This window comes from Emys orbicularis, chromosome 20 (assembly GCF_028017835.1).
Source record: "Emys orbicularis isolate rEmyOrb1 chromosome 20, rEmyOrb1.hap1, whole genome shotgun sequence".
NCBI lineage: Eukaryota > Metazoa > Chordata > Testudines > Emydidae > Emys > Emys orbicularis.
In genome coordinates, this window is record NC_088702.1 from 9,541,731 (window position 1) to 9,555,562 (window position 13,832).

General features: G+C 51.6%; 1 protein-coding gene across 1 annotated transcript in view; it reads left to right on the top strand.

Annotated features, from left to right (window-relative positions):
* Window positions 1–7,312: 7,312 nt before the first annotated feature.
* Window positions 7,313–13,832, top strand: part of LOC135892306 (junctional adhesion molecule A-like) — a 62,808-nt gene continuing 56,288 nt past the window's right edge. Inside the window, exon 1 of the mRNA XM_065420023.1 lies at window positions 7,313–7,418. Within this exon, the coding sequence (XP_065276095.1) occupies window positions 7,361–7,418 (58 nt within the window). The 5' untranslated portion in view covers window positions 7,313–7,360. The remainder of the gene's footprint in view (window positions 7,419–13,832) is intronic.

The window sequence follows — 13,832 nt, forward strand, 5'->3', positions numbered from 1 at the left end:
GCTGGGGGGCTGCGAGGGGCTCGCGGGCTGCAGAAAATAACCACATGGGCCGCGTGTTTGAGACCCCTGGTCTAGAGCATGACAAGCATCCCCTGGAGTTGTTCTGAATAATCCACGGGTGTTGTCACATCCTGCAAACGTGTCTCCCCTCTGCCAGCGGGAAGTGGAACACAACGAACGGGTGGCATCTTGCAGCTGATCCCAGCACCTCGGAGGCTCTGCTCCAGAGAGCAGTGGGGAACAGGGAACTCCGGAGCACATGGAAGTTGGTTCTTTTTAAGCTATGATCTAAGCTCTTGTCTACACAGGAAAACTGCACTGGTTTAACTTAAGGCGTTGTCTGAAACAGTCAGTTAAATTGCTGCAGACCTCTCTGGACGCTTCTGTTTCAGTTTAAGAGCCACTTATTTTGCTTTAGCTTAAGTCAGGTTTAAGTTAAGTGCACTTAAACAGAACTAAGGCCTAGTCTACACAGTAAAGTTATAGTGGCAGGGGTGTGACGCCTCCTCCCCCAGCAACATAGTGATGTTGACAAAAACCCTGGTGTAAATGCAGCTACATCCTGCAGGGAGGTGGCCTTTCTACACTAGAAAGTGAGGTTGATGTAAGCCACCGTGCACCAACCCTAGCTGTGTGTGTCTAGGCTAGGGTTACCATTCGTCTGGATTCCCCCGGAATTGTCCGGATTTTTGAGCTAAAAATAGCGTCCGGGGGGAATTTGTAAATGTCCGGACTTCTCCCCCCCCCCCCCCCCATGCAGAGCGCGCGCGGCTAACAGGGCAGCCGGCCGGATGGTGCCACTTACATGGGGCTCCGACAGCCAGAGAGAGCCCCCCTCCTCTCCCCTGCAGCAGAGATCACTCCCTCCCTCCCTCCATTCGCAGATCGCCTCCGGCAGTCTGGAGCTCCTCCCCCGCTCCTCCTCCACTGCTGCCCATCCTGCTGGGACAAGCGGCTCAGGCCGTTCCTGAGCAAGTTCACAGAGACATTAGGCGATGGCCAACAACAAGGGTGCCAGGGGGTCGGAGAAGGGACAGGGAGGTTCTGGAGGGGGCAGTCAAGAGACGGGGGGGGGGGTGGATAAGGTTTTGGGCAGTCAGGGTACAGGTAGGGGGTAGGGTCCTAGGGGGCAGTTAGGGTGGGAGGAGGGTCTCAGGAGGGGGCAGTCAGGGGACAAGAGGCAGGGAGGCTTAGGTAGGGGGTGGAGTCCTGGGGGGCAGTTAGGGGCAGGGGTCCCAGGAGGGGGCAGTCAGGGGACAAGGAGCTGGGGGGAGGGTTGGGGGTTTTGAGGGGGGCGGGGAAGTGGGAGGGGTGGGGGTGGGGCTAGGGCAAGATGGGGGCGGGGCTAGAGCAAGATGGGGGCGGGGCTCCTCCCGTCCTCTTTTTTGCTTGCTGAAATATGGTAACCCTAGTCTAGGCTCAAACTGTCTCCTGCTTCCATGAAGTGCCCCATTAAGGCAATACTGGAAAACCACCTTCCCTACTGGCATTGCACTGTGGTCGACCTATAGCAGTAGGAGAGCTGACCCTTACAGTCCTCCAGCAGCTGTCCCACAATACCAAACAGTGGCTGCTCTGGTCACAATTGTGAACTCCATGACCCAGCCTACAGAGACTGGAAACAACTTCCCCTCCCCCCGTCCTTTTAAAACCCCCCACATATTTTTGAAATGCCTTTTCCTGATTGGGCAGCTGGGCGAGCACACCTAGCAGCTCGCCTTTGTTGCGTGCAATTGCCCAGTTGAGTATGCTGGCTACATGCTCCAAACACACTCTGATCTAGAGCAGACTGGAGCTATTGGAGCTCCTGGGCCTGGGGGGAGAAGAGGCTGTGGATCTCTATGAAGATTGCCTGGGGGATGCAGCCAGAGGGGTACAACGGGGATCAGTAGAGGTGCCGGATGGAAGCGAAGGAACTGCAGTGGGCAGACCCCGCGCCCAGGGAGGCCAACAATTGACCTGGTGCTGAGCCACAGACCTGCAGCTCTTACAGTGAGCTGCCTGCTCTATATGCAACCACCGTAACTACCTCAGAGGAGCCTGAGCCAGACCCCCGCTGTGGGAGGAAGAGGGGGAGACCCAGTGGCAGGGCAGCTTTGCTGTGAGCCAGCACCTGTTTGAGACGCTGCCACAGTTTAGCCCAGGGGTTCTCAAACTGGGGGGACCTTTCTGGTGGTCGCGAGGTTATTACATGGGGGGTTGCGAGCTGTCAGCCTCCAGCCCAAACCCCGCTTTGCCTCCAGCATTTATAATGGTGTTAAATATATTTAAAAGTGTTTTTAATTTATAAGGGGGGTCGCACTCAGAGGCTTGCTATGTGAAAGGGGTCAGCAGTACAAAGGTTTGAGAACCACTGGTATAGCCAGTCCCACCAGGCAAGCATGGACGAGCCTGCTGAAGGGGAAGAACCTTGCGTAAGTGCGTGCATGCATTTTCCCTGGAAATGTTTCAAGACACAGGTATCAACTTTTCATCATTTTACTTGTATGAGAAGAGGAAGAGGTACAACACACAGAGAGAGTTGGCATCAGCGTTTCCTTCTGCTGGGTTAGGGGAGGCAGGGGAGGGGTTGTTTATGTACACAGGGATGTCCTATGTAGCCTCTTGAGAGATCTCAATGAAACTTTCACGGAGGTACTCTGTGATCCTCTCCCACAGGTTTCTAGGGTAGCAGCCTTATTTCTTCCTCTGCAGTAGAACACTTTCCCATGCCACTTGACCATGAATTCAGCTGGCACCATTGCACCAAACAGGCTAGTGACACATAAACCCCGGCAGTTTTGGGACACCAGCAGCAGCTGTGCTCTGCGCCTTTGTTACCCTCGTGAGCAAGCTAGCAGCTAAAATCACCACTGCCTGTGGAAAACCATGCCAAGTTTCTGTGCAGAAATAGGGACCAAAATGTTATTGTTTCATACAGCCAAAAATCGTACTGGCCTCTTCCTTTTCCCTGCGCCCGGCCCCTGGCAGGCTGTACTCGCCGTGGCAGGGACTGGAGCGAGGAACTCCAAAGCTAATCATCACAATCAGTGTCATGTCTTAGTACAACATTTTATGGGAATAAGGGAGGGGAGTTTTGAAACTTGCACTTTCTGCTGTGATTGTAACTACCGTAGTAGAAAGAGAGCCTGAAGCACGGGCCTAGTGCAAGACCTGAGGCCTGAACCAAAATCAGCAAAAGTTACGCTATGAGCAAAAGTCAGGCCCCGTCAACAGCACAGAGAGAGGACAGTGGTTCTCAAACTGGGGATCGGGACCTGTCAGGGGGTCACAAGGTTATTACATGGGGGGTCGCGAGCTGCCAGCCTCCACCCCAAACCCCGCTTTGCCGCCAGCATTTATAATGGTGTTAAATATATAACTTATATGGGGGGTCACACTCAGAGGCTTGCTATGTGAAAGGTATCACCAGTACAAAAGCTTGAGAACCACTGGTCTAGAAGATACACACAATAAACAAACAGGCACGCACGCACGCAAGCAAGCTCTGAAGTGCGTGCGCATCTGAACATACTGATGAATCTCATGCCCAGCACGTACACATTTCAAGCTGTTAGCAGATAATGGTTTAAAGATTTGACACACTAAAATGAGAAGAAAATGAAAATCTGTATGAGAATACGTTTCAGAACACAAGGAAGTATTTGAAAGTTTAAAAAAAACAAAAACAGGAGAAAAGGATGAATTTGAGTGTATGTGCTGCAAATTGTGTGGCCCAATTATTAAATGTACAGTAAAAACGGTGCTATCTGGCCCTGTACCAACTGGAAAGCCCTATAAACCGGCATTTCAAATTTTCATAGAAAGTCCGGTTTATGCTCTGGTTGATGCAGGGCCGGTAGGCTCCCTACTTGGCTCGGTGTGGCTCCCTGGAAATGGCCATCTGTCCCTGCTGCTCCTAGGCAGAGGTATGGCTAGGCGGCTCTGCATGCTGCCTCCGCCCACAGGTGCCGCTCCTGCAACTCCCATTGGCCGGGAACCGTGGCCAATGGGAGCTGCGGAGCCAGCGCTCAAGCTGGGGCAGGGGCAGCGTGCAGACCCGCTTGCAGCATGTCCACCTAGGAGCAGCAAGGACAGGTCACTGCTTGCAGGAAGCCTCCCAAGCTGATCGCCCCCCCAGATCCGGCACCCCAAAATCCCTCCCACGCCCCTAGCCCCCTCCCACACCCAAACTCCCTCCCAGAGCCCGCATCCCGCACCCCCTCCTGCGCCGCAACCCCCAGCCCCGCCCCGCACCCAAACTCCCTCCCAGAGTCTGCGTCCTGCACCTCCTCCCGTGCCCTAACCCCCAGCCCTGCACTCCCCTCCCGCACCCAAACTCCCTCCCTTTTAGTTAACCGGAATTTTTCACTTACTGGCATCCCCCATACTCCCAACATGCCGGATAAAAAAGATTTTACTGTAAATATTATAGGCTAATAGTTCTAAGTCTACAACAGTAAACTCTTTATTCAAATGATAACTTTTATTTGGGGATCAGAGATATATTATTTTCTTAAACTCAGAGGTGGCCTTGTGCTTTAGTTCTGCAGCAAACCACACTGATTAATGGAATTGAAAGCATTAATCTACTGAATACTCCCCCCCCCCATCTTTCAGACCACCAAAATAAACTCCGATATTTACCCATAAAAATTATTAGAAGTTTTTTTTGTTATTGTTGTTGTGGTAATAAACGCTGATCAATTCCCAGGAAAAAATAAATAAAAACTGAAAACGAAGGGCCCTCGTCCACCAGTGATAACAATGTCCACAGTACCCGGGAGGTGAGCCCCATTGTCCCACTCACCACAAGTAATATTGTAGCAATCAACACACCTTGTAGGGACACACAGAGTAACAGAGAAGAAAAACAGTGTCTGATTTTTTGCAACCACTGACTCCCTCCACCTTTCTCTGAATCAGGCTGACTGGAGCTGGCTAATGGAAACCAATGGGCCCAGTCCTATTTAACATATTCATAAACGATCGGGGAAAAAGGGGTAAACAGTGAGGTGGCAAAATTTGCAGATGATACAAAACTACTCAAGATAGTTAAGTCCCAGGCAGACTGCAAAGAGCTACAAAAGGATCTCACAAAACTGGGTGACTGGGCAACAAAATGGCAGATGAAATTTAATGTTGATAAATGCAAAGTAATGCACATTGGAAAACATAGTCCTAACTATACATATACAATGGTGGGGTCTAAATTAGCTGTTACCACTCAAGAACGAGATCTTGGAGTCATTGTGGATAGTTCTCTGAAATCATCCACTCAATGTGCAGCGGCAGTCAAAAAAGCAAACAGAATGTTGGGAATCATCAAGAAAGGGATAGATAATAAGACAGAAAATATCATATTGCCTCTATATAAATCCTTGGTACACCCGCAGGTTGAATACTGCATGCAGATGTGGTTGCCCCATCTCAAAAAAGATATATTGCAATTGGAAAAGGTTCAGAAAAGGGCAACAAGAATGATTAGGGGTATAGACCTGAATGAGGAGAGATTAATAAGAATGGGACTTTTCAGCTTGGAAAAGAGGCGACTAAGGGGGGATATGATAGAGGTCTATAAAATCATGAGTGGTATAGAGAAAGTAAATAAGGAAGTGTTATTTACTCCTTCTCATAATACAAGAACAAGGGGGCACCAAATGAAATTAGTAGGTAGCAAACAAACACAAGAAAGTATTTTTTCACGCAATGCACTGTCAACCTCTGGAACTCCTTGCCAGAGGGTGTTGTGAAGGCCAATACTATAACAGGGTTCAAAAGGGAGCTAGATAGATTCATGGAAGATAGGTCCATCAATGGCTACTAGCCAGGATGGGCAGGAATGGTGTCCCTAGCCTCTGTTTGCCAGAAGCTGGGATTGGGTGACAGGGCATGGATCACTTGATGATAACCTGTCTGTTCATTGCCTTTGGGGCACCTGCCATTGGCCACTGTCGGAAGACAGGATACTGGGCTTGATGGACCTTTGGTCTGACCCAGTATGGCTGTTCTTATGTTCTTAACCTGCCAATTTATTCCTCCATGCCTATAAAGTCTGCCCATAAATCTGTGACCTGATTGCAATGGTCTATATAGCATCTGTGCATATGACGTACTTCATATGTTACGTTACATGATGATGGTTCAGCAGGATCAAAACGTTTCGAGGTCACCGAATGGAATGTGTTTGGACTTTCTGTTCTGCGGATAACATTTCCCAAATATCAGGATTCCCCTGGGGGAGGGAAATGCTGTTTCTCCTGCTCTCCTGGTGAAACTGTTGCTGCCACCTGGAACTTCAGTTTGCGCTGCCTGGCTCAGACCCGCTCATGTGGCCCTGAATAGAGACAGGGCCAGAGCCTGAGCGGGGGAGCCTTTCCCCAGCACCCAGCCTCAGGCCGCCCTGTCATACTAAGACCAGGCGGCAGGGTGGGGTGCTGGGCCACAAGGGGCAGGGCGTGGGGCTGGGCTTGGGAAGGGGGTAGGGTGACCAGATGTCCCGATTTTATAGGGACAGTCCTGATTTGGGGGGCTTTTTCTTATATAGGGACCTATTACCCCCTACCCCCTGACACGATTTTTCACACTTGGTATCTGGTCATCCTAGAAGGGGGTACCATGGGGTGGGGACTGAGCTGGGCCAGGCCACAGGGGTTGGGAGGAATGCTGGCTTGGGTGATGCAGGAGGGAGACATGACCTGGCCAGACAGGTTCCTGGCCACAGGGGAGGTGTGTGTGTGGGGGGGGGCTCAGCCTGGGTGCAGGGACTGGGGGGTCGGGTGGGGGGGACCTTGGGCCACAGGGAGGTGCAGGGAGGGGGTGAGCTAGGCCGTGGGGAGGAGGCTGGGTGCAGGACACGGGTGGGGGGGTGAGCTGGGCTGGAGGCAGGTTTCTCCCAGCAGCCTCTCTGATTTGGGGGGGCCTCAGTCCCTGGGTGCAGCCCCGCCCCCATCAGCGCCGAGCGGGGGTCGCGTTCTTTGGGCCAGTCGAGCAGAGTGTGGCCTCCGTCACCATGGCAACCGGAGAGTCCTGGCGGGGGGGAGGGGAGGGCCTTGGGGCGGGGACTAAGTTCACGGGGGCGAGGTTAAGGGCCCCTACTGGTAGCCAATTAGGGCGGAGCTGTAGGTGTGAGACAGTCAGGGCACAGGGTTGACTATATTATTGGTTGACGACACCGTACCGGCATCCAATCAGCACTTGGGGGCGGGGTGCACGGGGCGGTTAGCGTGGGCCGGGAGCCAATGGGGGCACAGAGGGCGGGGCCTCACCTGGGGAAAGGGTGGGGCCTCACCTGCGGGCGGTGAGCGGGGCCGGGTGGGGCTCAGTCAGGCAGTGGCGGGCGGCATCTGGCAGAGCTTCGTGGGTAGCTGGGTGCGCGGCGATGGCTGGGCCCGGGGTGTGGGGCCGGCTCCACTTACTGCTCCTCAGCGTCAGCTCCTGTGAGTGCCGCGCCGCGCCGGGGAATGGGGGCAAGGGTAGGAGGCGGGCTGGGCGGTCAGACCGAGCGGGCGCGGGGCAGTGAGGGGCAGGCGAGGGGAGGGTAGTGAAAGGGGTGGGGCAGGGAGGTGGGTAGGGGCAGTTAGGCGGCCGGGGGGAGGGTAGAGGAGCGGTGAGGCGGGTAGAGGCAGTGAGGCGGGTGGGGGGACGGTAGAGGAGGAGGGGTGGGGCAGTGAGGCGGGCGGGGGGAGGGTATAGGAAGGGGGGGTAGGGGCAGTGAGGCGGGTGGGGGGAGGGTAGAGGAGGGGGTAGGGGCAGTGAGGCGGGGGGAGGGTAGAGGAAGGGGGTAGGGGCAGTGCGGCGGGCGGGGGGAGGGTAGAGGAAGGGGGGTAGGGGCAGTGAGGCGGGCGGGGGGTAGGGGTAGTGAGGCGGGCGGGGGGGAGGGTACAGGAAGGGGGTGGGGCAGTGCGGCGGGCGGGGGGAGGGTAGAGGAAGGGGGGCAGGGGCAGTGCGGCGGGCGGGGGGAGGGTAGAGGAAGGGGGTAGGGGCTGTGCGGCGGGCGGGGGGAGGGTAGAGGAAGGGGGGTAGGGGCAGTGCGGCGGGCGGGGGGAGGGTAGAGGAAGGGGGGGTAGGGGCAGTGCGGGGGGAGGGTAGAGAGGGGGGGTAGGGGCAGTGCGGCGGGCGGGGGAGGATAGAGGAGGGGGGTGGGGCAGTGCGGCGGGCGGGGGAGGATAGAGGAGGGGGGTGGGGCAGTGCGGCGGGCGGGGGAGGGTAGAGGAGGGGGGGCAGGGGCAGTGAGGCGAGCGGGGGGAGGGCAGTGAGTTGGGTAGGGGCAGTGCGGCGGGCGGGGGGAGGGTACAGGAAGGGGGATAGGGGCAGTGAGGCGGGTGGGGGGAGGGTACAGGAAGGGGGGGTACGGGCAGTGTGGCGGGCAGGGGGGAGCGTAGAGGAGGGGGGGTAGGGGCAGTGAGGCGCGCGGGGGGAGGGTAGAGGAGGGGGGGGAGGAGCAGTGCGGCGGGCGGGGGGAGGGTAGAGGAAGGGGCTAGGGGCAGTGAGGCCGGGGCAGGAGGCAGTTCAGGAGCTTCACTTTTCATCCCGCTGGGTGTGTCTGCCTGGCATGATCCTGGTGGTGATGGTACATGAAGCTGTGTCTGTCTCTCTCTGAGGTGTTGGGACCCCAGTACCCTGGGGCTGCCCATGGCTCCTTTGCTCCCGGGTCTCGCTCCTTGCTTCGCAGATGGTTCGTTTTGTTGCTGAGTCTCCTTTTCTCAGCTGAGTCCCCACCCTGCATTGGCCCCTATTGCCTTTGGGGTTTGAGGATTGTGCTAAACATTTGGTGCTTTGAGTTTGAATCTCTGTGAAGCCCTCGCCAGGGCCCTTCTGGGCAGATTAAAGGCCTGGGAGGGTGGAGGTGGATTTTAGCGATGCTTCATTCTGAATTTTTGCTTGGTCTGAAATGGGGGAAGAAGTTTCTTTCCTTGTGAGTTAAACACCGTTTGTAAAATGCTGATGATTCCTTATCAGACGAATGCAGACAGGGCCGGCTCCAGCATTTCTGCCGCCCCAAGGGGGGGGGGGGAGCCGCAATCGCGACCGGTGGCGGCAATTGGGGGGGGGGGGGGGAGGAACCGCGACCGGCGGCGGCAGGTCCTTCGCTCCTAGAGGGAGTGAGGGACCTGCCGCCCCCCGAATTGCCGCAGGTGCCGCCCCTCTCCCTTGGCCGCCCCAAGCACCTGATTGCAGGAGGCTCTGTTTTCACAGTGCTCACAGCTGGAGACCCATTTAAGTTACAAATCATAGATGCTGCTAAACAAATCTCGTTTCCTGTATTAACAGGAACGTCTCAAACTCAGGAAAATGCAATCACTCTAGAAATCCAGTTTGGTTTTCACCATTGAGGTTATTCACTTCTTGCACTTAAACAATGAAAATTAGTTGTATTTTTTGGGTAGCCTGTTTGTCATTGTACCAGTGTTTTCAGGCACTTTGAATGTTTGGATTGCAAATATTGCTGGGAAAGCTTTGTTTATTTAAAGCTGTTCCCTTTGTGCTGCTTTTATGATGTATAAGAGCAGCCCGAATGTTGTAAAGTTTCATTTGCTTTCTGTAACTTTACAATTAGGAATATCAAGTCTTGTGGTCCCTGTCCTTGCTGGAGGATGAGAGAACTGGAGTCTTCTCAACCCAAAAGGGTGTATGAATCTTCTAGAAAGAGCTATTCACCCAAATCTATCAGGATTTGCTTTAAATAGGTGTTAACTAATTTTGAAAGCTCTCAAGCTATTAGAGGTGGGCCAGACAGAAAATTGGGGAGCTGTGCCCCCCCTCGCTGTGAGGCCCGACCTCCAGCCAGGTCTGAAACTGGAGCTGGGTAGTGTGGGGCATTGGCTGCTTGCAGCTGGCAGGAGCTGCCTGGGGGTGGGGACCTGGCTCCGGGGCCAACAGAGCCCTCTGGGGGCAGTTCCAGGAGCCCAGGCCAGAGTGGGTCAGTCCAGGCCGCTGTGGAGAGCTCCAGCTCTTCAGCTACCCTGGGTATCATGTCCCAGCTAGTGGGGACACAGGCCAGGGGCTACTCTCAGGCCCTGCACTTGGCCTTAATTCTCCAATGCCGCTGGATGCCCGGCCAGCAGCCTCTGCTCTGCCTTCAGAGCTGGGTGGCCGGAGAACGGCAGCTGCTGGGGGTGGGGTGGGGGAGAGGGCTAAGGCAAATTTTGGGGTGTCTATAGGCCCTGCAAGGCGCCTCCCCCTCCCCTGAAGTGCTGCTCCTGGTCTAGGATGGAGTTGGCAGAAAGGAATTCCAGCCAGGGATTGTAGATCATGTGTTCAATGAGATTAAAGGGGGAAAGGTGATGGTATGGTAATGGAGGGAGAAGGGTGGGTATTTTTAAGATGGGAGAGCCTCACTAAGGCATGTTTGTATTGTGAGAGGAAAGAGTGGGAGAAGAGTAAGGGAGGGGATGAGAGTGGGTGTGAGGCATGTGGGATGGAGTCAGTTAGGCAAGTGGAAGGGCTGGAGAAGGAAAGAAGATAAGAAACTTCTGTCTGTGATCAGGGAGAAGGAGGAGAGAGTTGTGAGGTGGGAGGGGAAGGTAAAGAAAGGGCAAGCAGATGGGAGAGGGAAGGTCCTGTCAGGTTTTTTCCTGGGAAGAAATTGATAAGATCCCGTGTCAAGAGAGAAGCCGAGATGCAGGAGGAGAGGAAGGTTTAAGGAGCAAGTCAAAGGGTAGGGCTACACTGCTGGGGGAAAAAGGTGTATTCTTAATTCAGGTTCACTAATTTGGGTTTAAATAACAATGAAGACACAGTAACCTGTCTTTTAGCTTGGGTTAGCAGTGCAAGTTCATCTGAGGCTGCCCTATAGACTTTAACTCCAGATGCTAACACGATGCCATGTAGCTGTGTTTTCACTGCTATTTTATCCTAAATTAGCTAACCTGAGTTAAGAATACACCTCTAGTTTGCAGTGTAGACATACCCAAAAGTGGTGAAAAGGCAGCTGGGATTGGAGGCATGGGATTCATTTAAGATGGAGTAGCAGAGTGGTTCATGTAGGAAGATGGTAGAACAGGAGAGAATGAATTTGTAGTGCATGCAATTAGCCTGGTCATAGCGGTTTTGCCAGGAACACACCACAAAGCAAGAACAGGAGTGGAGGAAGCAGATGTTGGGGGGTGAGCAAGGGCGGGCTGTGTGTGTGTGTGTGTTTGGGGGGAGGGGGAAGATGGCAGGGCGGACCTTCAGATGGGAGGGGGTGAAAAAAGTCAAGGGTGGATAAGTGAAGAATGGAGGGAATTAACCATTCCAGAGGAGAGGGATGAGACATCACCAAGTTAATGAACTGGATGGAAGTCATGGAAAACAATCAGCTTCCTTTCAATAGCTCTGGTTGATGTCAAAATCCGGTTAATTCTCTAGTGAGTCAGTGAGTTTGTTCAGCAAAAGCTCTAATCTCTCATGTTTATAAAAAAAAAAAAAAAAAGCAAAAATACAAAACCCATTATTAAAACACAAATCAATTCAGGCCTTTTTTGTGCATTGTTTCTTCTTTACAATCAAACATATATTTTTCCCCTTTTGCAGGTCACTTAAACATAAACCCTGTCCGTTTCCATTGAATTTCTAAAAATCAATGGACATTTGTGATTTTTAGTTTTTAAAACTTTTTAAAGAAAAACAAACAAACCATTTGTGCTTGTTTAATTTCTGGGTCAAAGCTGACCTGCCAGCATCCTTTTTAAGGTAGGCTCTATTTCCATTTAAAAAAAAAATCTTGCTTTTCAGTCTTATGTAATGCATGTTACATGTGTGTAAATTTAACTTTGAATGTATGTGTAGCTCCTGCAATCGGGGGGGGCGGCAAAAGCCAAACCCTTTTTAACTTCCAGGTGTATTCTTGATGAAGTCAGACAAATTGACCACTTCTGTGTTCCAAAACCTCCCAGTTCCTTTTAACCATCCATCTTGATTAAATCATGGGGGTTTGCTGTCTCCTTTGCACATGATGCTGTTTTAATGACATTCTTATGATGTATGAGCACTGTCTCCTCTTCTGCATTAATTACATGCTAGTGATAATGGGTTAGTAATAAACCTGCGTGTCTGCTTTTCCCATCAAGCTTTCTCCCATGTTTGCCCTTTACTCATGAGAAGAAATCCTCATCAAAATTTTTAAATCCATCCTTAGTCTGTCTTTGTGAAACCTATTTATCACTACCATGTGACAATGGCTAGACTAGTGATCACTCGTGACTACTAAGATCACTGTTACAACTAACCTAACATCCCTTCTTCCTCCCTCCTGTCTGTTCCCAAGTCAAATCTTTTGTCTTAGACTGTGAGCCTTCTGGGTAAGGGACTGTCAGATTTGTTTAAACAACAAGGAGTCCGGTGGCACCTTAAAGACTAACAGATTTGTTTGTACCTTGCCTAGGACAATGGGGCCCTAATTCCTGATAGAGGTGCTTATAACAAATGGGGACTTCAGAAGGCTCCAGTCTGTCCACACAAAGAATCAATACTAATGTAAAGTTGTTTCAAAATTAAGATGTTTCTTTAAGTGGGTTAAAAAGCACTTAAAGTAATTTTTCCTGTTTTCCTATGAAATGTATTTGCAGATTTAATCTCTTTAAAACATTACTAATAAGGGCAATATGCTTGACTGTTAATGGTAGAGGTATCAAAAGGGGTTGTCTCAATAGTGAAGACAGAGGGCAGGAGTTTCAAAAGGATGTAAGAACCTCTGGAGAAACTAGTGGTCTAGACTAAACAAGTCTTGATGGGATCCTGTTAGGACAGAGATCTTACCTTTCGCTCCCTGAGCCTTTAAAATCCCCAGCGGGAGCGTGCCTCTTTCATAAACTTACTCTGCCACAGGCTTCTGGTGTGACCTTGGCAAATCACTTAATCTACCCTGTGCCTCAGTTCACCATCTGTAAAATGAGGATAATATTTATCTGCCTTCATAGCAGTGTGAGGTTAAAATCCATTGGTGGTTGTGAGGAGCTCAGATATAACTACCTAGATCTGCTTTTGCTCTATGGGATGTTGGTGTTCCGGGGTGTGGATTAGTGAGAAAATCTTTTTGTAGTGAATCTGGGTTCATCATACATAAAAACAAACCTCTGTAGCTCAGATTGGAGAAATGAGCACCACACTGCCGATGTGGCTGTGGCTGAGAGGCAATCCTAAATCCCAGTTTGCCTTTGGAAACTGTAAACTCAGTTCTCACTTACACCCTGGCGCAACCGTGCTGGTAATAATCTAATAATGGATTTTAACCTGCTGCTGAAGGTGGCCAACCTGTGTCTGCACCACACCTCTGGTGTTGGAAAAGAGGTGATCAGTCCCAGGGGCAATTCCTGTGGGATTTTCCTTTTTCAGTGTAAGGGGAGTGAGGTATGCTGATATGGCAAAGCAAATCGAGTCCCCTGTTGCAGTGCTGAGGGCTCTTAGGTTTCATCGTTCAAGATGACATGAGCCCCCTTGAGTTCCATCAGTAGGTCCATTTCAGCTGAATGTTCTTAATGTTGAACTGTTGAGATGTTAATTTTGGATTCAGCATTCCACACTGGATGCTGGAACAGCTGGCCAGTGTGGAATTCTAGCATGGAGATGTCAAGCAATTTGGGACCCGCATGGCAGAGCAGGAATGTTCCTTTTTGTAAGCGAGATCTTGACAATTAGCTTGTTGACAGGATCTCCTTTCAAAGCTCTAGGAACTAGAAGATACCATTAATGATTAGACTGGGGTCGGCAACCTTTCAGAAGTGGAGTGCTGGATCTTCATTTATTCACTCTAATTTGAGGTTTTGCTTGCCAGTAATACAGTTTATCGTTTTTAGAAGGTCTCTTTATACAAACCTATAATATATAACTAAACTATTGTTGTATGTAAATTAAATGAAGCTTCTTAAACA